Genomic DNA, 22,155 nt, shown 5'->3' with positions numbered 1-22,155 from the left:
AGTACTTGGAGAAAACACACATACCCAATGGAAGAACATGCAAACCCCACACGGGCAGGCCAAAGCGTGGATTCGAACAGCCAACCTTTGAGCCAGGATGTGCTAACCAATACGCTCACGGTGCTTCACATGCATTTTGAATGAAATAAAAATGTGCTTGAATATATGAAATTAAAATGTTGGATGTCAAGTTGCCAAATATTAAAACGATTAATAAAAATAATGTGTTTTTTACAGTCATTCTGTAATTATAATATTTGTAAAAACTAGTACATTACTGCCACCCACAGGTGTTTATCCTTTGCAGAGGTCTGCACTGCACTATTTTTACTCCCAAATTATGTTTTAAATAAAACACACGTCCTGAAATATGTAACATAAAAAGACAACTGCGACAACCAAAGTAATTTTGCCAGACATTATTGTCACTAATAATGTTAGTCACAAGTCATATTTTTGTGTAATAGTGGGTAGACTACCCACTACCGTATTGGGAATAGGCTAATCGCCGTTTAAAAGAGCAATTTGCCCGTTAATTCGCTTCTATCCACATGAGTGCCGGTCGAGCTGTCGCCAGAGGCCTGAGACAGAACAAGGCTGTCGCTTGGTGCCATCAGGCTAAAGGCTAAAGGCTAAAGGCTAAGGGGGCTCAGAGACTGTAATCCCCGGATGATGAAACCATCATGGCTGCCACTCGCTGAGCTGTCAAGCTCTCGACAAAAGAAAAGGTAAAAACCGAGACAATTGTATAACAACAACTGCTTTAATTTGCATTTATGAAACCTGGTACTTCGATTACAGTGTTACCGCGACGCCGCGCTAAAATGTAGAATTATCGTAACTTTTGTCGCTACGCGTTTTATTCTTCAAGTTATTTCGTCTAGGCAGGCGTTTGGTGCGTCACGTTATGTTTAAATAACCAAAACGTCACTTCACGAGACATTTTCGCCGTTCGCTCGATAGCCAACACTTAAAGCGTGTTTTCCTGGGAAGTTAAAGCAGTGGCAAGTCTTTGACTTGGTGCTTTCAAATCGTCACTTCCCAATTCCCTAAAGCGTCTGTCGTTTACAGTCTCGTCGTCACTTTATTGTGGTTAAGTTATAGTATAATGGCCGCCCCGCTCGCCGACGAGGCTGCTATGATATGGTTACTTTGGAGACTTATTCCACTTAATATTTTAGTGCTTTTGCAAACTCCGACAGTCATTTTAATGTAACTACTTCTTAGTGCATTTACTGTATATGGCGATCAAGCAGATATGGACATAGCCTATAGCGAGAGACACCTGGTTGTTGAGAAGAGTTCCGTGTTGTTTCGCCTTAGGGAAATGATAGGATTTCTACGCAGAAACGAACCGTAGCCAGCAACAGGTGGACATTATTAGTGCCTCCATTATGCGTATACTGTACGGTGCCAGGATCTCTGTTCCATTCACTTGTGTCTCAGCATCAACAGTTACTGTGTGCCAGGGGCGCAGATAAGATTTTGAAACTGGAGGAGAAAAGGGTGCGTGTGGTGGTGGGGGGTGCGGGTGGGGGGCTACAAAAATAATGTCTTAACTAATACATGAATGAAATGCTGATTGAATATATATATATATATATATATATATATATATATATATATATATATATATATATATATATACACATACATATATATACACATACATATATATACACATACATATATATACACATACATACATACATACGCACATACATACATACGCACATATACACACACACACACACTGTAGGGCTCTGAGATCTGCATACTTGGGTCAATTAGTGGAACTCAGAGTTCAAGGTAGCTGTTATGCTGCACACAAATGGAATAAGCTGCCAACAAAAGTGAAGTCAGCCCTGAGTGTACATGCTTTTAAATCCCGGTTAAAAACTTTGCTTTTTTCCTCATACCTTTGATTAAGATCCTCTAAACAATTTCAAATATTTTTTTCCCTTTTATATACATGTATTTTAGAAACCCACTTTTATTTCTTTACTTTAGTTTTAAATGTTTTTCAATTTTTCTGCTAATGTGTTTAACTGTTGTAATTCTGTTAGCTACTTTTGTTTTCTCTGCTTTGCTTTTGAATATCAACTGTTGTTTGTAAATGTCGTTGTTGCCTTTGCTTGTGTATTATTGAGTTGCCTTGTGTCTGAAATGTGCTCTATAAATAAAACTCCCTTGCCTTGCCTAAAGAATAATTATTGTTAAAACAATACCAACTTGATTATTAGTGATCCATGATTAAACTTTTATTCGTCTGGATTGACAGTCACCCACCAAAACATTTTTATTTTTTATGAACTTAAGAATAAACAACAGCACATTTACATTAATAAGAAATAAGTATGTCAAATATACGTAAAATTAACATTTTATGTCACAGAACTAGTATAATTCGGATTTTCCATTTAAAATTTTTTAAGTTTATTCAGGTAAGAGCAAATGCCATTTATTCATTCTGTCTGTGTAATATGATCTCAATATTTTATTATTTTGATTAACTTACTCAATATTACAGAACAACTGTCACGTCTTGGCAATGAGCATAGGATATGATGGACTATATCGTTTTTGGAGAAAACGCTGTGCTTTTTTTTTTTTTTCTTCATTTCTTTTATTATCGTATTTCCAAACACTTCAACAGGCATTGCGCAGCCACCTATTACTTAAGACCTCACCCCAAACCGCAAACCCCACACTGTTAAAAAAACAACAACAACAAAAAAAAAACTTCCGGTAAACAAAACAATGTGTTGATTCAAAAAAGAAAGATGTAGCTATTTCCACCGATATTTTAAGTACATTGTTCCTTCTTAGTGGTTCGGTTATTGCGGCTTCACTCTATGTCAGTATTTCTTTTGTGACCCAACTTAATCTATTGCAGTGGGAGTTGCTTTTTGTTTTGTTTTTTGTTTAAAAGAAGCAGCAGAAGAAGAAGCAGCAGCAGCAGCAACGGTAGTCATGGCAATTAACTTTTGGTTTGTACAACAACAATTTTCAAGGCACACTAATCCACCAAGATCATACAATGCCATGCAGGCTTCTAGCTAATCTAAGCCTTTTTCAGATAAACTTTAACATACTGTAGTTATTAACAGAGCTGGGCATTCCATCTATGTGACATGCTGGTCCATCTATCCGTCACCGACTGACGCCCGTTTTGCTGACGGTTGACGAATGATGGGAAAAATTTAAAATAGATGGATTAAGCAGAGACGGAAATCCCTTTATTTAGTCCGCCATTTGTCTGCAATCCGTCATTAGTCTATTTTTTGCGGCGAGGCTTCGATGGCCGCGGTGATCGCGGGGAGTACACTAGTGAGTTGTTGCTTGGGCACAGATTTGAGTGAGGCACCAGTCTGTGAACAGGCTTCCAAAGCGCAGTAAGTCACTATTTCTGTTCAAATATCGTCCATCGTGGGGGGGTTGCTAGTGAACGTTCAGTCCGACTTGCCGACGGACGGCCGTTTAAAATTAGAGTCGGAATGGCCTACAGACGGGTACTAACTGTTTTAATTTAAAGCTGGCAACACTGTAGTAGCACCAGAGTTACATGCTCCCACAGCGCTTCCCAGCCTTATAAATGTTTAGCAAAACATGTAACTTTGGTGTTTACATGAGTAGCAGTGAGCGTCAACTCTCTGTCTAGCTTGTAAAACTCATCTGCCGATTCGTCTGCCTTCTTGAGTTGGAGATCTGACAGGAAGAGGGGGTGATGATCTTACTTAGAGGTACAAATTGTAATTTTTTGTTGTGTAACTAAAACACTTCACTAGTTGTAGCACAACAAACACTATGACTCCATGCCCATCCAATGGAAAAGGAACATTAGTCCTCTGTTTTACCACAGATTTTTGTCGCCTTGCGTGGCAAAATTGGAGGGGAAGGTTTGTGGTTTTTATGACTCTGAGGGGATGTGTGTCTGTCATCCCAAGTGCCATCTGTGCCCAAGCTGTGTGCCCACAAACTGTGTTTGAAGGTTCATAATGCGTTTTTTTTTCAAGTCAAGAATTCGTTTCAGCAATCAGCGGCAGACCTGCCAACCCGTGTGCATTTTTGTGAACGCTAGAATGAAATAATAATAATAGTACTGTAACTTTAATGAAAATTAAGCAATGAAAATCAGACATTTCTTTTATTACAACAGAACTATACAACAGAATTATTTTAAAAAACAAACTCATGAAATAGGCCTGGACAAAATTGATGGTACCCTTAACTTGATATTTTGTTGCACAATCTTTTGAGTCAATCTTTGCATTAAAGAAGTCAACCCCAAAATTATCTTTATAATATGTTTTATGATCCCCCACTAGTCTAAACACAGCATTTTGACTACAATTGCGTTTGTGGAATACAAAATTCTCCACGTGTGTAATTAGCAGTTTAGTTGGCAGTTAGACTTTTGGGATGGAGATGGAGCACTACACTATATCATTTAAAAGACGCCACGCTATCGCCTTCTACTGGTCAATATGACAAATGCTATCGGTGACAATGTCTGGTAATCCAAAACAAGTATATGGGATGCTTTTAAATTTTTGTCTCGTGCTTTAATCTATTTGTATTTTACAAATAAAAATTTAAAATCAAACAGTTTTTTTACTTTTGTGATCCAGATATGAAACGATAAAATCAAGCTGTGTTTCAATTTTGGAGTTTCAATTTTCAAATAAAATCAAATAAACAAGTTTTCCTATTTTTAATACCTGTTTCCACACCTAATATCCAAATACAAAAAGAGATAATTTTTTATGCGCTTAAGTAAACTACCAGATTAAATTGATTGAAACCAGTAATTTAACCATGTTTGACTTATAGTGGGTTTAAAACTCCTTGCCACTCCCCTGGTATTTTTACCTGAACGCCTAAAAAGGTGCACCCAAAGTAAAACTGAAGCTGTACTTGAACCATGTGGAGTATCAGCATAGTTTTGGTCTCTTTTTGAAGATAACTAATTAGACTTTTTCTCCTCAACTGTCAGAATCTTTTTAAGTGTGACTGGCACTGACTTACGGAGGTTTGAATACATAGGAGAAGGCAGATTTTATGTCCGCCTATTTTTTTTCTTTTCCAAAAATCTGCCTGGAAAATTTTCTATTAGGTGGACTAAAATAACACAACAGGATTACAGTTTAAAGGCTCCTCCAATTCCATTTCAAATTTGACAATAATGCGACCGAAAATGAGCATTTTACACAAGTTTTACTAAGGGGATGTCCAGGCGAACCAAAAGTGTGCCATGTGGGTGATCCCATTGCAACCATGTTCACATACGTAGGGGAAAAGGCTGCTCTTGTGGAATGCTTCAACAATCATGAGTTGTAATGAAAAGTAAGAGTTGGCACTATCATATCCTACATCCAGATAAAAAAAAAAAGAAAAACGCAGAAAAATCAAAGAAGGTGACGCGATATGACGTGCGCTCTGACGCACAGCCCTGATGTCGCTGGGCTTTGAAAGTGTGTTACGCAAGTTACGCCCGGTGTTTTTGTTGAAAACAGTTTCCATGTTTTTTTTGGAAGTATTTCATTGGCCGTTGAATGCGTTAATCACCAGTTTAGCAAGTTTGGTTGTGACTGCAAACATAACTGACGAATCATCCATATGCAGGGGTGGTACTATTTACGCATGGAATATGTTCATTGGCTGTTGTAGAACTCTGACATGGGAAACTTTAGTTTATTGGATCAAGTAAGCAATCAATCAAACTAAGGTCCAGCCTATGTTTTGAAAGCTCGTGTATCTAAATCTGTCGAAGGTAACTCAATAGACGATGTGTATTTGACATGAACATATTGATTTTGTTTGAGAGTGATTGTATTTTACACACTTCAGTATTCGGAGATGCCAGTTGTCTACATTTTTCACATTGGCACTTGCTATGTGTTTAGCTGTTTTGGGTAAGTCGGAAATGCTCCAGAGAGGAGCGAGAGAGTAAGTACCAGGTGCTTGACCTGTACTACCTGAAGTACCGCAGCTTGTGATTGACTGATGATGTTATTGCTGATGTTATTAATCACAAAAACCTGGCTACATGCTCGTATTCCCAACGCTTTAGTTGCTGATGGTCTTGTCATAATAGTAAATAATACTTGTTGGAATACAGACGGCTAAGGCTCGCTGAAGTGTGTAGCTATGGCAAATTATATTTGTAATAGTTTTTATTTTATTCCTTGAAAATGTCTTCACACAAAAATGGCCAGTAGACCTAACATGTGTAGGTCCTGCCTTTATTTAAAAATGTTTGCGTGTGCAGTGTGTATTAGAGCTGTCCCGACTAGTCAGCATAGTCGACGTGGTCGATGACGTAAATACGTCGGGACGCACAACATACCGTCAACGTCAAATATCGATGACATAAAATACGTCGGCGTACCACACATCATGGTACATCAGCCATGAACGAACACTTTAAGCGACGTCACTCAGGAGGACTACTGAAAGACGAGAGAAAGCAGAAAGCTGGACTATCTTCAATCCATTTAACTATTATCCCCCGGTTTTACTGAAATTGCTGTTATGTCTGACGTATTAACGTGCATCGTTAAGCTTAATTTCTCGAAGCAGCGGGTTGCAGTTACGCCGTATCGTGTTTCAACTTTGTGAATTATGTAGCTAACGTTCGTTTAACTATTTCACTCCAGTCAAATTGTGTTGGTGCTTGTAGGTAATGTTACGTTGGTTCCGCTGCTTTATGTACCTATAAACAGTAACACGCAACATCAGTTTATATATATATCTGCTCCGGAAAGCTCTCTGTGGGCGCAGTTGAAGACTCATTTCTTTTCTCGGGCTTTTGATCAGACCTGAAATTTTCGTCTCTTTTCCCTCCATAGTGTTTTATGTTAATTTATTGGCTTTATTTATTTATATTTTCATATATTTTTTACATCTATATTTATTAATACGTGTATCACAACCTTTTATTGTTTTTTTTATTTATTGTAGTGTTTGTGAAGTGCTTTGTTACAGCTCTAGCTGTATGAAATGCGCTATATAAATAAAATTGTATTGTATAACCATAGTCCATGACTGTACTAATATATAATGCGTGCTTTTTCATTGTTATAATATTTAAGTATGCACTGCGTTATCTGTTTCAGGTTTAAGCAAATTGATGTTATTTTTTAGTTATTTATATATTTTGGTTAATTTTTTTACTTGGGCTGCTGCACATGCACGCACACATTGTTTCACCGTTATGTATAGATAAATACCTCATGTTCGCACGTCATGATGCCTTCCTAAAAGAGATGTGACTGTTCACTCAATTTCAAAAGTTTTTTTTTACTTTAATAAACAAAGAATTTAAATAATCTTTCAGAAGTGTTTTTTAGAATTAATAATCGTCAAGTCAAAAATAATCGCTAGATTAGTCGAAAACTTATTGTTAGATTAATCGACTGATCGTAAAAATAGTTGATAGATTAATCGGGAGAAAAATAATCGTTTGGGACAGCCCTAGTGTGTATTGTTGAAATTTCATTGCTAAGTAAATAATAATTTGGATATTCTTTGAAAGCATAAATATTAAATATCTTTAAAACACTCTCCTGCATGCAGTCCCACTGTAATGTTCCTGATGGAATTTTGAAAATATGAAAATTCAGATAAGTTGTTCAAGAAGTGAATTTCTGTAGGCAGGCTCTGTGATTGTGATGCGGTCGAAAATTTTGGTGCAACTAACGTCAGTGCTGGTTAGTGATGTAATGATTTATCATAAATCGATATAAAATCGATATGAACTGGTAAAGTTAACAAGACACAAGGTCAAATTGACACAAGGTCAAATGGGCCTTGTGTCTCATGTGATCTTACCAATTTTTTTGAATGAAATGTAATCTCTCACGTTGTCTAAAACATAAAGTTTTAAAGATGTAGCATTTTTTTAGCGGCAATAAGGAGTCAAAGAATCTGTATCCTCAGATATTCAATAATAGATCATGAGAGTATCGCTACTTTAACACCTTATTGCCGCTTAAAAATTGTACATCTCTAAAACCTTTTTGTTTTAGAGAACACGTGAGAAATTGCATTTCATGAACAAAACATGATCCACAAGGTCAAATAAATTATAGGTCAAAAGTTGAAGTTAGTAAAATATGCTCAATTTTCTAAATCACAGGTGTCAAAGCTCCAGTCCTCGAGGGCCACTATCCTGCAAGTTTTAGATGTTACCCTCCTCCAACACACCTGATTCAAATGATCAGCGCATCAGCCAGCTCCACAAGAGCCTTATAGGGATTGTGATGCTTTCAGTTAAGTGTTTTGGAGGAGGGAAACATAAAAAACATGCAGGATAGCGGCCCTCGAGGACCGCTGTTGATTTGGAATCTTTGTTGCCTTGTTTCCTTTTCCAACAATAGCTGTGATTGACCCAGTAGTTCCTGAGATATAAGGGTTTAATATATAAGGTGGGCGACATGGATCAGTGGTAGAGTGGTCGTCTCCCAACCCAAAGGTTGTGGGTTCGATCCACAGCCATTGTGACCGTGTTGAAGTATCCTTGAGCAAGATACTTATTAACCCCCAGTTGCTCGTGATGCTGCGTCATCGATAGGTAAATGAAGGTACAGTGTGAAGCGCTTTGCTACCTTCGGTACTATACAAGTGACGTCCCATTTACAATTCAAAAGGAAGGCGTCCATATCCCTTTTTGCAGAAAATGTTTAAATTCGGTGGTCTGTACCTCCCAAACCCCTGCTCCGATTGAGCTATAATTTGAGATTTAGTGTTGTGCCATCACCATCAATGGGTACACAAAGTTTCATTATAATCAAAATTTGCTTGGTTAAACCCACTGGGTGATATGGCATGGAATGACCCGTAAGTGGTTGTGCCTTGTGTGTTGATTTTTACTTTTTTTTTTTGTGTGTGTGCTCATTTTCAGAAACCTGAAAGCCAATGGATTTGGTGGATAGTTACAAAGTTCCCCCTGCTGTAAATAAAAAAACGTGCGTACGCAAGAAGAATAGAGTTTGGCACAAACGGCTCCGCCGGAGGAAACGTGCAACTCAGCTCCCAACTATGCAACGTGAAGCTAAAAATGGACCAAAGAAGATACCAGAGAAACCCAAGCAAAGCTCAGAGTCGCCTTCATCAGAGAAGCCACATGTAGCGGCACAACACAGTGGATGCTGGACAAACCATAGTAGGCCTATAGATGCACTCAGGTTTAGATGTAGTCAATGCAAGGACAATCTGGAATATGTTCCCAAAGACTTGATTGGACACTTTGAGGAATACCACAGTGGGAGCTCACCTGTTTTTTCTTGTCATATGTGTCCTTTTGATGCACACGATTTCTCCTACCTTCAAGTTCATCTGTTAAGCCACAAGGACACTTTTTCCAGTTGCAGCATTTGTAATGATGACGTGAAACGCACATGGTCTGAACTGAGTGCACATCTCACAATGCGTCACTGCCAAAATGGCAAATATTCATGTGATAAGTGTCAGAGATTCTCTACTGACAATGTGACTGCATTTTTAGAGCATATGTGTGTACATCATCTTGGCCTCCAAAGAGCAAATGAAATTGAACTTCAGAAGAACAATACTCGGTTTGGGTCCATAACAGCAAATCAAATTTTCCGCTGTCCCCACTGCGCCTATGAAGCATCTCAGAAGTGGGTGCTTGCAAAGCACATTAATGCAAACCATAGTTGCCAGAAAGGTAACCAGAAAAAGAAGGAAATACGGTCCATAGCAAGGAAATCAAACAGTCAAATTAAGACGAGGTTAACAAGGAGTACAGTGAGGGACATGTGCTGGTTGACACAAGACTGCCTTTCTCTTCCAGGTAGAGACTTCTTAGATAAATACTGTCATTTATCTGATCCCCAAACTACACTAGAGAAGACCCAGCAGTTTTTAATGAAATCCGTTGCAGGGGAAAAGTGTGACCAGAAATGGACCAAGGCTCTCAAGTCTGTTCTGTCTAATGTTCCTCAAGACATTAACGTCCATCCAAAGTCCGAGAACGGCATTATGCCTAACCCTGAGGATCTCACTGTCCTCACGGTCCAGAACAAGATAACGTTGGCTCAGAATGGTGCTACCTATGCTAAAAGGCTGAAGATGGTGGAGAAGACAGAAAAAGAAAGTCTTGCCCCTGAAAATCCTGCTGGCGATGCTTATTTTGATGTTGGCCAAAAGGAAGGTCAAGTAATTTTGAATGAGGACCCACATTGTCTTGAGAATGAAACTAAACTAAGTAAAAATACATTAACTTCCACCCACAATGAACCCCCTGAGTGTGTCCAGATCCTGGAAAATGGAGAAAATGAGGAATTAAAGACTAATGGGGCAAATGTAAGGCCTGAAGATGTGCAATTCAGTTTGCATGGAATCAATATTTCTGGTGAGCCATTGGTCACAAATGAGAGCCAAGAGCAGAAAGCCACTTGTAAAGACAAACCTAAAAATAAGACTCTGCGAAGAAACCGGCAAAGAAAGTCCAGATCTAAAAAGGTAAAGAAAGTAGCCTCTGAATTAGCCTTAAAGATTGTGCTCAAGAAAAATCCTGTCAAAGAGAAACAGTGGGTGTCACAAAGCCCTTTACTGACAATAGACAGTCTTCCGGTGGAGGACCAGTGCAAACTACCAAATCCTGACACAACAGCGCCGGTCTCGGTACTGGTGTCCGATCATCATAAACCCCAAGAAGTCTTTACATCAGCACATGCACCATTAGCGCCTGAACTTCCTTCACCTTGCGCTGCAAAGCCAGCTGGGCCTCGAAATGTTCTCATAGACCAGCCTGTTGTGTTTAAAGATTCGTTCTTGCCATCTGAAAGAGAATGTGATGATGCAAATAAATCCCTGCACTTCTTGGGGGCCGTTCTTGACAAAAGCGTCCTGTCAAGTTTAACAAAGACGACCGTCCAAGTCTGTCCCGAGAACTTGCAACTTCCCTCCTCTAGTGTTTTCCCAGATTGCAGTTTGTCAGCTGTTGATGGAGGCACTCAAAGCAGTCACAGCAAGTGGCCCCCTCTTTCCCAACCTGCTATTACACCGCATGGTAAGCCTGCAAATGATAGTTTCTATAGAGATAAAAATGGCTAAGGGTTTTAACCCATTGTTATATCTTTGACTTGTTGCACATAGAGTACATTTCTAAATGAGTGTCAAATTTAATCTCACAGGTGTGATAAACTCAGGAGGAGCAAGGCTTGCGGTGTCTACAGAACGTAGTGACCATCGAGTAGCGGTGCCTCCAGACTTCAAACCAGACCGTCTCAACGGTGCCGATCCACCATTGGACAAAGCCATCCCACAGGAATCCTGGCCATCCTTTGTTCGCTGTTGGCAGCCTGCTCCAAAAAGCCTGCAAAGAACCCTGAAATTGATAGCCATGAATCCCTCTCAGCTGATAAGGCGTCCAGTGAGAGACCAGCCTGTTGTGGTACTCAATCACCCAGATGCGGACATCCCAGAAGTGGCCAGGATCATGAACGTGGTCAGCCGTTACAGAGGAGAGGTGCAGAAGGTCGTTCTGTCACAAAGGACTCTGAACGCGCTTTCGGCCGTGACCAACGAGACAAATCATAAGGACGCTCAGAGCCAACCGCTGTGGTGTGGGGAGAACTTGGTCCAGGAAAGGTTTGTTTTGAAGCTTAAGTTGCGCAGACTGAGCAGGAAAAAGTATGAAGTGGTCGGTGCAGTTTCACCTAACAGGAAGGTGGCAAAGAAATTCAGTTGCTGGTTTTGTGGCAGGGTTTTTGAAAAGCAGGAGGTGTGGATGGTCCACCGGAAGAGGCACCTGATGGACTGGAAAAGGCCAAACTGTGAAAACTTTTAATTGTCGCATACACTGGAAAACAAAATGTGTCTGGAAGATGACTGCAATGCAACAAAACAATCATAGAGGCAGTGACAATCAGCTTAATTAGAAGTCTTAATAAAATATTGTTGCACATCCTGGACTAGCTCAGGGTAACATTACCTACCATAAGCTTTTATGTTGTCCAGGTAGAGTATTGCCTTTAAAACTTCATGAAGGGGTTCATTTAGTTATTAGTACCCTTTGTGTTTGTCTACGCAAATGCTTTATTTAAATACACTGTCACATTTTATAAAACACTGTATAAATGTGTATTGCCACACAGTCTTAGTTGTATGTACGGGTAGGCTGTCGCGAACATATTTGTTTTTGGAATGGGATGCCGAGACCCATGTTAGTCAAATATACCAAAAACTGTGTATTGTTAAAAGAAGAAAAAAAGAAGCAATAAGATGTTTTATTCAACATTTATTTAAGGCTCTTGTATAGACTTTATTAATGGGCCACTTAAATAATTCTTGTAAATGTTTTGTAAATTCCAAATATCGTTCAGATCATGTATTTTCTGTGACAGATATATTTTCATGCATTCATTTAGCAGGAGCAGAAATTCCTTACAGCGCTACATTTTTATATCTAAAGTTGTGTTTTACGATGTCAGCGAATGATAGAATAGTTTTTTTTTTAATCCGACCTAGACTGGTTGTGTTGTTTTTCAGTTTAGTTTACTTTTGTTTGACTTGAAAATGAACTTTATTTTTTCTCAACTTGCACTATTAAAGGAGGATTATGATTTTCCTTTACCTCACCCCAAACCAACAACAATCTCAACCGGTGTCCTCCGGTGGCAAAAAATGTTTTCCTAAAGCAGCCATGAGATCTCAGTATTGACAGAACAGGAACTGTGTGTGTGTGTGCGCGTGCGTGTGTGTGTTGTACACGTTTCTCATTCCAGGACCATCCCTGTCTGTGACTCACTGTAAATAGCAAACCTTCAGTTCAGACAAGAGGTTTCTAATTGTACATAGTCGAGCTCGTGGTCCATTAAGTGCCTTAATTGGTTTTGTTATGCAAACAGTCTGCAAGAGCATAATTTGTTGATCAGAGAATAAGTGCAAGTTGTGTTTTCCTGGTGACATGATTAATTAAAGAAACTGAGTTACGTATTGATTTTGCTTTATTTAAAGAAAAATACAACTTGTAAATTGCTGTCTAAAAAAAAAATCCTGCTTCTGCTAGAGCAACAGTTTCTCAGCCTTTTTGTTAATTTGAATACTGCTTGAGCACTGCAAAGCATCTCAATAAACATGTTCAAAGTCTTCAGAGTGTGCTAATTTAGTGCCACGTGGACAGCCTGCCGATCCCGTGGGCATTACAGACGAGGGTTAGAATTGATCAGAAGTGTGCCAGGGATGTCCAGATTTGGTTGGTTGTTTCATAGGAAAACGCAGCCTGGCAACATCCTTGCTGTTACTCTTTCTGTCAATCAACAGCAAAGGGATCTTCTGGTGATTCTCGATGATGTCAGAGACGCTGTGGAAATACTACAAGGGAAAAAAACAGTTTAAGCAATTTCTGACTGGTGAGACATTTTATATAGTTGACCATTTAGTCATGCAATGCCATATTTTAAAAGCATTCATATTTTGCATGTCATGAATTGATTCTTTTACAAATCTATTTGTCTTGCCCCACTGGGTGTACTGCCAAGTCTTTGATGATCACAAGTAATGCATACACATATGTTAGTTTTTTTCTAGGTTAGATTTTTATTCATCCTAAAAAAAAAAAAAAAAACTATATCCATCTGTTTTATGTACCGCTTGTCCTCATTAGTTTTGCGGTTTAACGGAAGCCTACCCCAGCTGACTTTGGCTCAAGAGATGGGATGCACCCTGGACTGCTCACCGCCAAACAATGACGTGTGTGTGTGTGGGTCCAGCCCTGTGTACCGTTGTATGGGTATGTGACTGACTTACCTGCATTGGACTGCAGCAATAATTTGCAATTAAAAAGTAATCAGCTTGATTATTTGGGTGGAAAAAAAGTAACATCAAGAATATTTAGTGTCAGCACACTGTGTCTAAAATAATGTTTGTTAATCAGATGCCAACATCTGTTGTAAAAATTGGCATGGCCGTACACCAAGAGAAACAAACAAAATGTACAAGTGTACCTCTTCTCCTTTTTTCTCGCTCCCCAGTGCGAACTGCTGTCTTGCGTGTGTGTGTCGAAAACGGATTGGGATGTTGTACACTCTCCCTTTATAATAAACCACCAATGTGTAGGGCTGATTTGTGTCCTGTCCGGAACTCTTCCTCACCATGAAGGCCCCGTCCTGAAGCAGAAAGCAACACAGGGTCAGGCAAGTGTCAATGACTGCGTAATAGAAGTGCGGAAGGTGATAAGAGCCATACTTTATTTGCGTGAAACAACAACTTTTCTGCAGTCTTGCGGTCACATTCCCCAGCAAACCATGGCTTCTCATGGACCTCTGCATCCTGAAATAAAGGAGAAAATCAATCAGTCAATAGCAAGTTTTAATTGATTCAGTTTAGTGTTATGTATTTTTCAGGTCTCAGTCGACAACCTTGTCTTGGTCTGTGGCCCCATTTTCAAGAGAATCACTGTCAGTTTGTTCTGGTACAAAAAGACAACTTTAGTTTCAGGAAAAAAGAATTCAGTAAAAATGGTAACATCTTGCTCTTTGCTGTTTTATTGCGCGTATCCAACAAAATCTCAATGTTACTTACTGAGGATGGTAACGTTTGGAAGAGGTGTCCTGGAAGACAGTCAAGACAAATAGCAGGTCACAATGAATAAACTAAAATTAGAGCAATTTTGCTCAATGGTTTTGCACTCAAAATACTGCATATGCCTTACTTTGGTCGTTTCATGTCCAGAGTAAGGGATTTTGAAGGATGTGGTTTACGATCGGGGTGAATCATCGGTAGTGTTCGGCCTGTAATAATCCACACAGGCTATCAGACTGTATTATCTATCCATTGATTTTCTATACTGCTTGTTCTCATTGGGGTCACGGGCAAGCTGGAACATATCTCCAGCTGACTTCGGGCGACAGCACACGCACAGTATTGACCAGGGATGCATGGGCAACTTAATTGCCACCGTTTTTCCATCAGTACTACTTGGGGGGGTCACATAGGACCGCACACTTCCTAACCAAATTTATGACAAAAATAAATAAATCTGTATTTAATGCATGTATAAAAGATTGAGTATTCAACAATGGCGGGAGCAGGTACAAATACTTACACTCAAAGTCTTTCTGCTTTACATCTTGTTTCTGAAATAAGAATCATGCACGTAATTTCAGAAACAGACAGCCAAAGGGACAATCAAGAAATCTCAAAGCAATGTAACGTATTGATTGATTGATTCATTCATTCATTGAACCTACCAGCCTTAAGAGAGGTTTTGGTAACCTGACGAAATGAAAACAGGTCTCCATCATTAGACCGTCAATTGAATGTAATGTAAAGATAGCAGTAATTGTGTCGGACTTACCCTCTTGGTAAAGGTTTTGGTGGCTCTGCAGGTTGATCATTGACATAAAAGAAAACCACAATATTGAATTCACAGGATCTCGATGAGAACCTTGCTTGCTTTAGGAAATGTAGTTACGGTATGTATCAACTTATTTTTGTTGTTACACTGGCCATCCTCTAGGTGCCACAACATACCAAATTACCGTGTACTGTAGTGGTCTCACTATAATTACAGATAATTAGTGTTTGTTAAATTTGATACCCACTGTTGTCATGATGCCACACTTCATATGACGAGTCACATTCGGCCTGCTGCTCCTGGATGATCTCACACGCGCGCGCACAAATCAGCCTTTACAGCATACTATATATTTTTATTCGGCTTGCTCATTTGTTAACACTTACAGCACAGGGCGATCTCATCATTTGTACTCTGAAAACAAGGTCAGAATAGTTAAACATGTATGCATGCATGCTGTTATTTACATGTCTCTCCTTTTCATTTTATTTTAGCGCTGTAGGGTAGACATCATTTCAAACTCAAATGCATTACTTTGAATGGAGTAATAGGTAAGAATACAAGGTTTACCTGTTTGCTGAAACATGGCCCAACACACTATCCTGAAAAGATCCCATAAATACATTTAAGGAACAAATTATAATTGTTTTCACACATACACATTTAATGAAAATCCCACCTCTTGGTCAGGAACTTCATAAAAATCTGGGGGGAAAAAAACAACCAAAATTTGTGTTTCAGTATACTGTTGAATCTATGTACATAGTTTATATATAGTTAATTTAATAATTTAATTTCTTTGTCATTATAATCATATTTTTGTGTTTTAACAATGTTTGAACATCACATGAATTAAAACCAATAAAACTACTTTACCATATGCACCATCACTTTTCTTTTAATCATGTTTTATTATTTACACTTGTTGACATCTTTTTGCATGAGTGACGACAAGTATGTTAAAAAGTGTATACTGTACATTCAAATGCTTGTGAAAGTCTCATGACCAAACCCAAAAGGCTTCATTATATATGCTCATGATTTATTCTGTATTTATCTACATTTTAACATATATTAATCCACAGAGTGATAAAATGTGGTTGCCCTGCTGTAAAATGGCTAGAAGCCAAAGATGGGAGGTGTGACCCTTCACAACCTTAAGCAAATTTTGGATTTATTGCATATCTTCACCTACCTGAACTGGATTGACACTTTGGTAAAGTTAGTTGGGACATGGAGTTCCCTTTCTTGGTTGTGTTTGCATTATACACATTAGGATCTAATGGTAGTGATATAGAAAAGCATGTATCCTTTGAATTTTTGTTGGAGTAGCCTTCAACACATTTGTTACCATTCTCAACTTTTACTTTTATCCAACTTTCATTCTGAAGCGTAGCTTACTAGCAGTGGGGTTGTCTGCAGGTTCGACATAGTTGTCATCCTCATTACTGCCATCTGGACTGATGTAGTCTACCTGTAGAGAGCCACAAAGACAGCAGATTTAAAAAAAAATGTTGTGCACACTCAGTGGGAAGTATTTGCTCATCTACAAGATAGCATGAATTGACAAGCAGAATTTCTCCATGCTTGTGTCTTGTACTTCATCTTACATCATTACTGTCCATATGTGTGGGTTGTGGGGGCCGTTGTTGTGATCCTTTGCCCTGTTTGAAGTCCTTTTTGTGTTCGAAGTTTGTCCCATTACGGCAGCTGCCTGGAATGGAGAAGCAAAGTGTCAGCATTTGCATAATGCTCCCTTCTGAATCCCCCCGAGGTGCTGGTTTGACAGTGTTTCTATTTAAAAATGCCACACAAAGCACCTGATCCAACTTGCTGTATTAAAGTGATGACGTACGAGGTATACAAAAAAACTATTAAAGTTATAGAAAATGTTTGAATTTTGAACGTATCAGCACAAAGGATCTGGCCTTAATATATTCTCTACCAGTGATAGTGACTGACACACTGACCAAGATAGTCCCCCGTTAAGAAGGATGAAGAAGAGGTTCTGGTAAAGACTTTGTGGCTGGGAGGCGGCTCATAGTTGGTATCGTGCTCTTTTGGATTGTGATACAGCTCATTATCCTGGAGACAACATGCATTGGAAAGCTTGCCACTTTAGAGAGAACTGTAGATATATATATATATATATATATATATATATATATATATATATATATATATATATATATATATATATATATATATATATATATATATATATATATATATAACCAAATATATATTTTTTTCAAACTTACATAATCCGATTCAGACAAATCTTCTGGACCCACCATGTCTTCATCTGCAATCAGTCACCATATTGTAATTTGAAGAAAACGTGCTTCAATTAGTAACTCTTCAAATTTTTGCACTTATATACCCAGTCTAGAAAAACAACCAATTACACTCACATTCACACTTACAGACAATTTGGATTAGTCATTTAACGTTACATGTATGTTTTTGGGACGTGTGAGGGAGCCGGAGTGCGTGGAGTAATGCCACAAAAACCTGGGCAGAATATGCAAACTCCACAAAGAGCCTTGGCTGTGAATGGACCTCTCAACATTGAGACAGACATGATCATCCCTAGTCCACCATTCTATTCTGCCTTATATAATGTAATTCTGTCAAAAATAAAAATCATATTTAAAAAAATTCCTCACCTGCTCATTATAATAATAAATGACTGTTTTGATTAAAAAAATATATATCCTGTATACTGCAAGACTCGTAATATTTTTTTTTGCTAGTGAAAGTATAGTCAGAATCGCTGATGGACACCTGTTTAAAATTAGAGGCGGACCGGCCTTTAGTATTTACTATTTGTTTACTCCCGGAAAAAAAGGCAAATGACGGATGACGGAAGGGTAGCTGCAGATGGATGACAAATAACGGACGCTCAATTTGTAGTAAAATGCCCACCTCTGCCCACTCGCTTATTTTCAGCCTTGTACTGTATATACATACTGTATGTAAATGATGACATATCTGAATACTGACCATTTGTCAACTTTAGTTGAATATTTGGTGGATTGGAGTGGTTGGTAAAAGTATTAATGGTAACATTAATTACCAAACTGTCTCAAATGACAATGAAATGATCAGTCATTGACCTTAACCCAAACACATTCTTTTGAATGACATTAAAACCTTTCAATGAGTGGCCCTGCTGTGCTTCAGTTTGCCCTGTCCATTGCATCCATTTCAGAGAGGGAAACTGACCATCTTTATTCAAACCATTTCAGTGAGATCTTACCTCTGTAGTCTCTCACAGGTACCTCTGGAACTGGTTTGCTTTTCAGTCTGCCACATGGAAAGAAAACATGAACAGAGTTTTTAATGGAGGAAAAGTGATTTGACATATTTTACCCACCCAAGCACCCACCCTACCATCCATCCATCCATCCATCCATCCATCCATCCATCCATCCATCCATCCATCCATCCATCATCCATCCAGTCTAAGCAACGGAAACCATTGTGGCATCTGAAAGTGTTAGAAGTGGGATTTAAACTGAGCAGACATAAACAAATTCAATAACACAAATCTTCAGTGACAGTGTACCAACTTGATTTCTATCCTGAAGGGTATTCATATCAGAAAAAGTAAGTGAGACAGAGGCCATCTGTTTGAGATATTTTCGGCTTCATAGTCTTTCCTGTGGAAATTATTGTGAAACTGTGTTGAACTACAAATCTTTCTAAAATGTATTAATAGCCCATCTGACCTATAGCTGATTAACCATGAAGCCATGTTTCGGAGAGAAACAATCTTTTATACCACTTGTTTTTGGATCAAGAACCTATTGGGCAGTATATGTCTTTCTGCCATAACTTTAATCATTAGCTTAATGAATGACTCTCATTTCATATTTTTTTACTGAGTAAATTGATACTTGCTTGCTAAATTGCGGGTCCTTGTTTTAGCAGGTCTCATACCTGTGTCAAGGCACCCTCTGACAGCTTTATGACTTCTGTTCCTTATCCTTCTTTACTGTCCTTATAATGTGATCATTCTTACCCTGTTTTACTGTTTCACTGTTACAAGACTCGACCCTCCAAAGACAAACAGGGGCATGTTTCTGTGTGAATCTGTGCAAATGTTGTAGCAGCACAGATAGTTCTCGGGACTGTTTCAAACTCTCCTGTGAAAACCATCCCTACTGAGCCATAAAAACACACATACACTGTACATGATTTGGACTCTTCCTGCTTTGAGATTCTTCCATGACCCTTTAAAGACAAACAGGGGCATATTTTGTAGTAACCTGTGCAAAGGTAGGGAAACACGGGCCGTTCTCGAGACTGTTTCAAGTGCACTCTTGAGTACTATTACCACTGTTCCGTAAAAATTACACACATTCATGGCATGTACAGCTTCACAGATTCCGACCTTGCCCACAATTTTAATTTAATACAAATTGGTAGATATAAAATCAATTTTAGCAGGTGTCAAATTTTCCCTGGAACAGCTTAAGTGTAATTTAACTTTGTTGCACATGTACAAAAGAAGAATCTTTTGAATTATTTTAATTTTTGTGTATTTAGGGTCACTTTATAAAAAGTCATCAATTTCAGACTGAAAGAATGACAGGGTATTTTTATTTCTGTCAATACCAAGACGGGTCCAATTTGACCTGGGTATGTAAAAGGTTAAAAACAAATATCAAAAGATAAATGTACCTTCTAAATTTATTCAGGTAACTGGTATCATTCTTCTGGATGTCCTGAGCAATCTTTTGAAGCTGCCTAGAAAAAAAGATTAACTTTCTTGGTCACTGAGAACCTGCAGTGTAAACATGAATGGGGAAAGGGTGGGGTGTTCCATTTGTTAAGTTTTCAAGAATGGCAAAGGCACAGTTTTTGTCCTTTTGGTGTTTGCGATAACAGCTGAAAACACATTCCTATTAATGTCAAAATAAATGTCATGTCATCGTTCACATGGTGGCAAAAATTTACAGAGCTTACCGAATCTTTGCTGTGGCAGAAGCTGTGAGTTTACTTAAAACATCCATGTTTGCAGTCAATCCAAGGCTTTACATATTTATGTGACATTTATGTCATACTGTACTGCATGTCTAAGTTACGCCTTCGTCACCAAGAGGTTGGAATTCATTATGGTTGGCTAAAAAAAAAAAAAAAAAAAAAAAAAAGAATCACTTCTCTTTTCTATTCCCTGTCACTCACACACTTAAACTAACACACACACACACACACACACACACACGCACGCACCCCCCCCCCACACACACACACACAAATGTTGATTTGGTGCCCACAGTTTTTAACAAAATTCTTGCAACAGCAGGTGCATGTGGGACTGTCTGGTGTTGGTAAAGGTTGTTACAGCACTTCCTTATAGATTTATTTTCTACTATTGCAATGAACATATCTGAAGGTGTAATGTTCAGTAAGTGCATTTTCAACTAGTGTATTTTTAGACTCTCTTGTTGGAAGCTATTTAAAGTTAATGTAGTATGAGTTGTAAAAAAAAAAAAAAATCCAGTTGAAATCCCAATAGGATCATCTGTTTTAAATTTGTCATAATTGTCCACACACCCAACCAGAAGATATTTGGAAGCATTTCATGGTGAGAATGAAGACTCCATTTTGGATGGAACCAACTTTTTATGATTCATGATTAATCAACATTTATTATTCACTATTCAGCCTAGAGGTTGATCTCGCAGGTGAATGAGGAACTCGCTAACGTGTTTATTTATGGAATATGAAAAACCCACTGTTACTTCCTTAAAGAGGAAGTCAACCCAGACATATGTTTTTCAAGAATATGTTCTGTGCAAGCCCAAGTTGAAACAAGGCATTCTGATAAATGTTGCATTTGTGGAATAAGAGTTAATCCACCCGTTTTTAGCCATCTCTGTTGGCGGCCATTTTGTCACTTCTGTCAACTGAAAATGACATCACAACTGGGCTCAGGTAACGACCACGGCTGACCTGTTTTCTAAAGCTGAGCCGTGATTGGTCGTTACCTGAGCCCTGAGCAGTTGTGATGTCATTTTCAGATGTCAAAATGGCTGCCCCTTGAGATGGCTAAAAACGGGTAGATTTTTCTGCTTAACTCATATTCCACAAATTTACATTAATAGGAATGCCTTGTTTCAACTAGGGGGCCTATATAAAACATCCATCCATCCATTATCTGTACCGCTTCTCCTCACAAGGGTCGCGGGGCGTGCTGGAGCCTATCCCAGCTGTCTTTGGGCAGTAGGCGGGGGACACCCTGAACTGGTTGCCAGCCAATCGCAGGGCACACAGAGACAAACATCCGCACTCACAATCACACCTAGGGGCAATTTAGAGAGTCCAATCAACTTACCATGCATGTTTTTGGAATGTGGGAGGAAACCGGAGTGCCCGGAGAAAACCCACGTAGGCACGGGGAGAACATGCAAACTCCACACAGGGAGGCCGGAGCCGGGATCGAACCCACGACCTCTGAACTGTGAGGCGGACGTGCTAACCAGTCGACCACAGTGCCGCCTATATAAAACATATTCTTGAAAAAAAAAGTTTGGGTTGACTTCATCTTTAAATGAATCAACTGCTTGCAATGTCATAAAACATCCATCCAACCATTATTATTCTAACCGCCTATCCTCACAAGGGTCGCGGGCGTGCTGGAGCCTATCCCAGCTGTCTTTGGGCAGTAAGAGGGGTACACCCTAAATTGGTTGCCAGCCAATAGCAAGGCACACAGAGACAAACAAACATTCCTACTCACAACCACACCTAGGGGCAACTTAGAGTGATCAATCAACCTACCATGCATGTTTTTGGAATATGGGAGGAAACTGTAG

General features: G+C 38.9%; 2 protein-coding genes across 7 annotated transcripts in view; one reads left to right on the top strand and one right to left on the bottom strand.

Annotated features, from left to right (window-relative positions):
- Positions 1 to 293: 293 nt before the first annotated feature.
- znf518a (zinc finger protein 518A) lies at positions 294 to 13,119 on the top strand. The gene is made up of 3 exons (XM_086044958.1): positions 294 to 728; positions 8,906 to 11,038; positions 11,163 to 13,119. The coding sequence occupies exons 2-3, from the start codon at positions 8,920 to 8,922 to the stop codon at positions 11,816 to 11,818; spliced, it is 2,775 nt and encodes a 924-aa protein (XP_085901084.1). The 5' UTR covers positions 294 to 728; positions 8,906 to 8,919; the 3' UTR covers positions 11,819 to 13,119.
- blnk (B cell linker) overlaps positions 12,960 to 22,155 on the bottom strand; it is a 24,563-nt gene continuing 15,367 nt past the window's right edge. For 3 of the 6 annotated variants that reach the window (XM_086044960.1, XM_086044962.1, XM_086044961.1), the window contains 20 exons: positions 20,303 to 20,459; positions 20,018 to 20,083; positions 18,591 to 18,637; positions 17,590 to 17,633; positions 17,299 to 17,413; positions 16,939 to 17,042; positions 16,730 to 16,802; positions 16,008 to 16,033; positions 15,899 to 15,930; positions 15,715 to 15,742; positions 15,576 to 15,627; positions 15,329 to 15,353; positions 15,222 to 15,246; positions 15,077 to 15,107; positions 14,684 to 14,762; positions 14,554 to 14,582; positions 14,391 to 14,440; positions 14,218 to 14,301; positions 13,977 to 14,138; positions 12,960 to 13,344 (listed from right to left, as the gene is read on the bottom strand). In XM_086044960.1, the coding sequence (XP_085901086.1) occupies positions 13,186 to 13,344; positions 13,977 to 14,138; positions 14,218 to 14,301; positions 14,391 to 14,440; positions 14,554 to 14,582; positions 14,684 to 14,762; positions 15,077 to 15,107; positions 15,222 to 15,246; positions 15,329 to 15,353; positions 15,576 to 15,627; positions 15,715 to 15,742; positions 15,899 to 15,930; positions 16,008 to 16,033; positions 16,730 to 16,802; positions 16,939 to 17,042; positions 17,299 to 17,413; positions 17,590 to 17,633; positions 18,591 to 18,637; positions 20,018 to 20,083; positions 20,303 to 20,349 (1,278 nt within the window). In that variant the 5' untranslated portion in view covers positions 20,350 to 20,459 and the 3' untranslated portion in view covers positions 12,960 to 13,185. Of the gene's footprint in view, positions 13,345 to 13,976; positions 14,139 to 14,217; positions 14,302 to 14,390; positions 14,441 to 14,553; positions 14,583 to 14,683; positions 14,763 to 15,076; positions 15,108 to 15,221; positions 15,247 to 15,328; positions 15,354 to 15,575; positions 15,628 to 15,714; positions 15,743 to 15,898; positions 15,931 to 16,007; positions 16,034 to 16,729; positions 16,803 to 16,938; positions 17,043 to 17,298; positions 17,414 to 17,589; positions 17,634 to 18,590; positions 18,638 to 18,724; positions 18,783 to 20,017; positions 20,084 to 20,302; positions 20,460 to 22,155 lie in introns of those variants that run through there. The other 3 variants (XM_086044963.1, XM_086044959.1, XM_086044964.1) reach the window with 2 other exon arrangements.

The sequence above is a fragment of the Filicampus tigris genome, chromosome 11 (genome assembly GCF_054856515.1).
Source record: "Filicampus tigris isolate MCC_2025a chromosome 11, RoL_Ftig_1.0, whole genome shotgun sequence".
Lineage (NCBI taxonomy): Eukaryota > Metazoa > Chordata > Actinopteri > Syngnathiformes > Syngnathidae > Filicampus > Filicampus tigris.
Note: the sequence above shows the minus strand (reverse complement) of the source record. Positions and strands in the feature narration are given on the sequence as shown.

Excerpts from the sequence above, each read along its gene's own strand:
- znf518a (XM_086044958.1), top strand. The coding sequence starts at position 8,920 with ATGGATTTGGTGGATAGTTACAAAGTTCCCCCTGCTGTAAATAAAAAA. Across the intron at positions 11,039-11,162 it reads ACCTGCTATTACACCGCATG|GTGTGATAAACTCAGGAGGA; the intron begins GTAAGCCTGCAA and ends TTAATCTCACAG.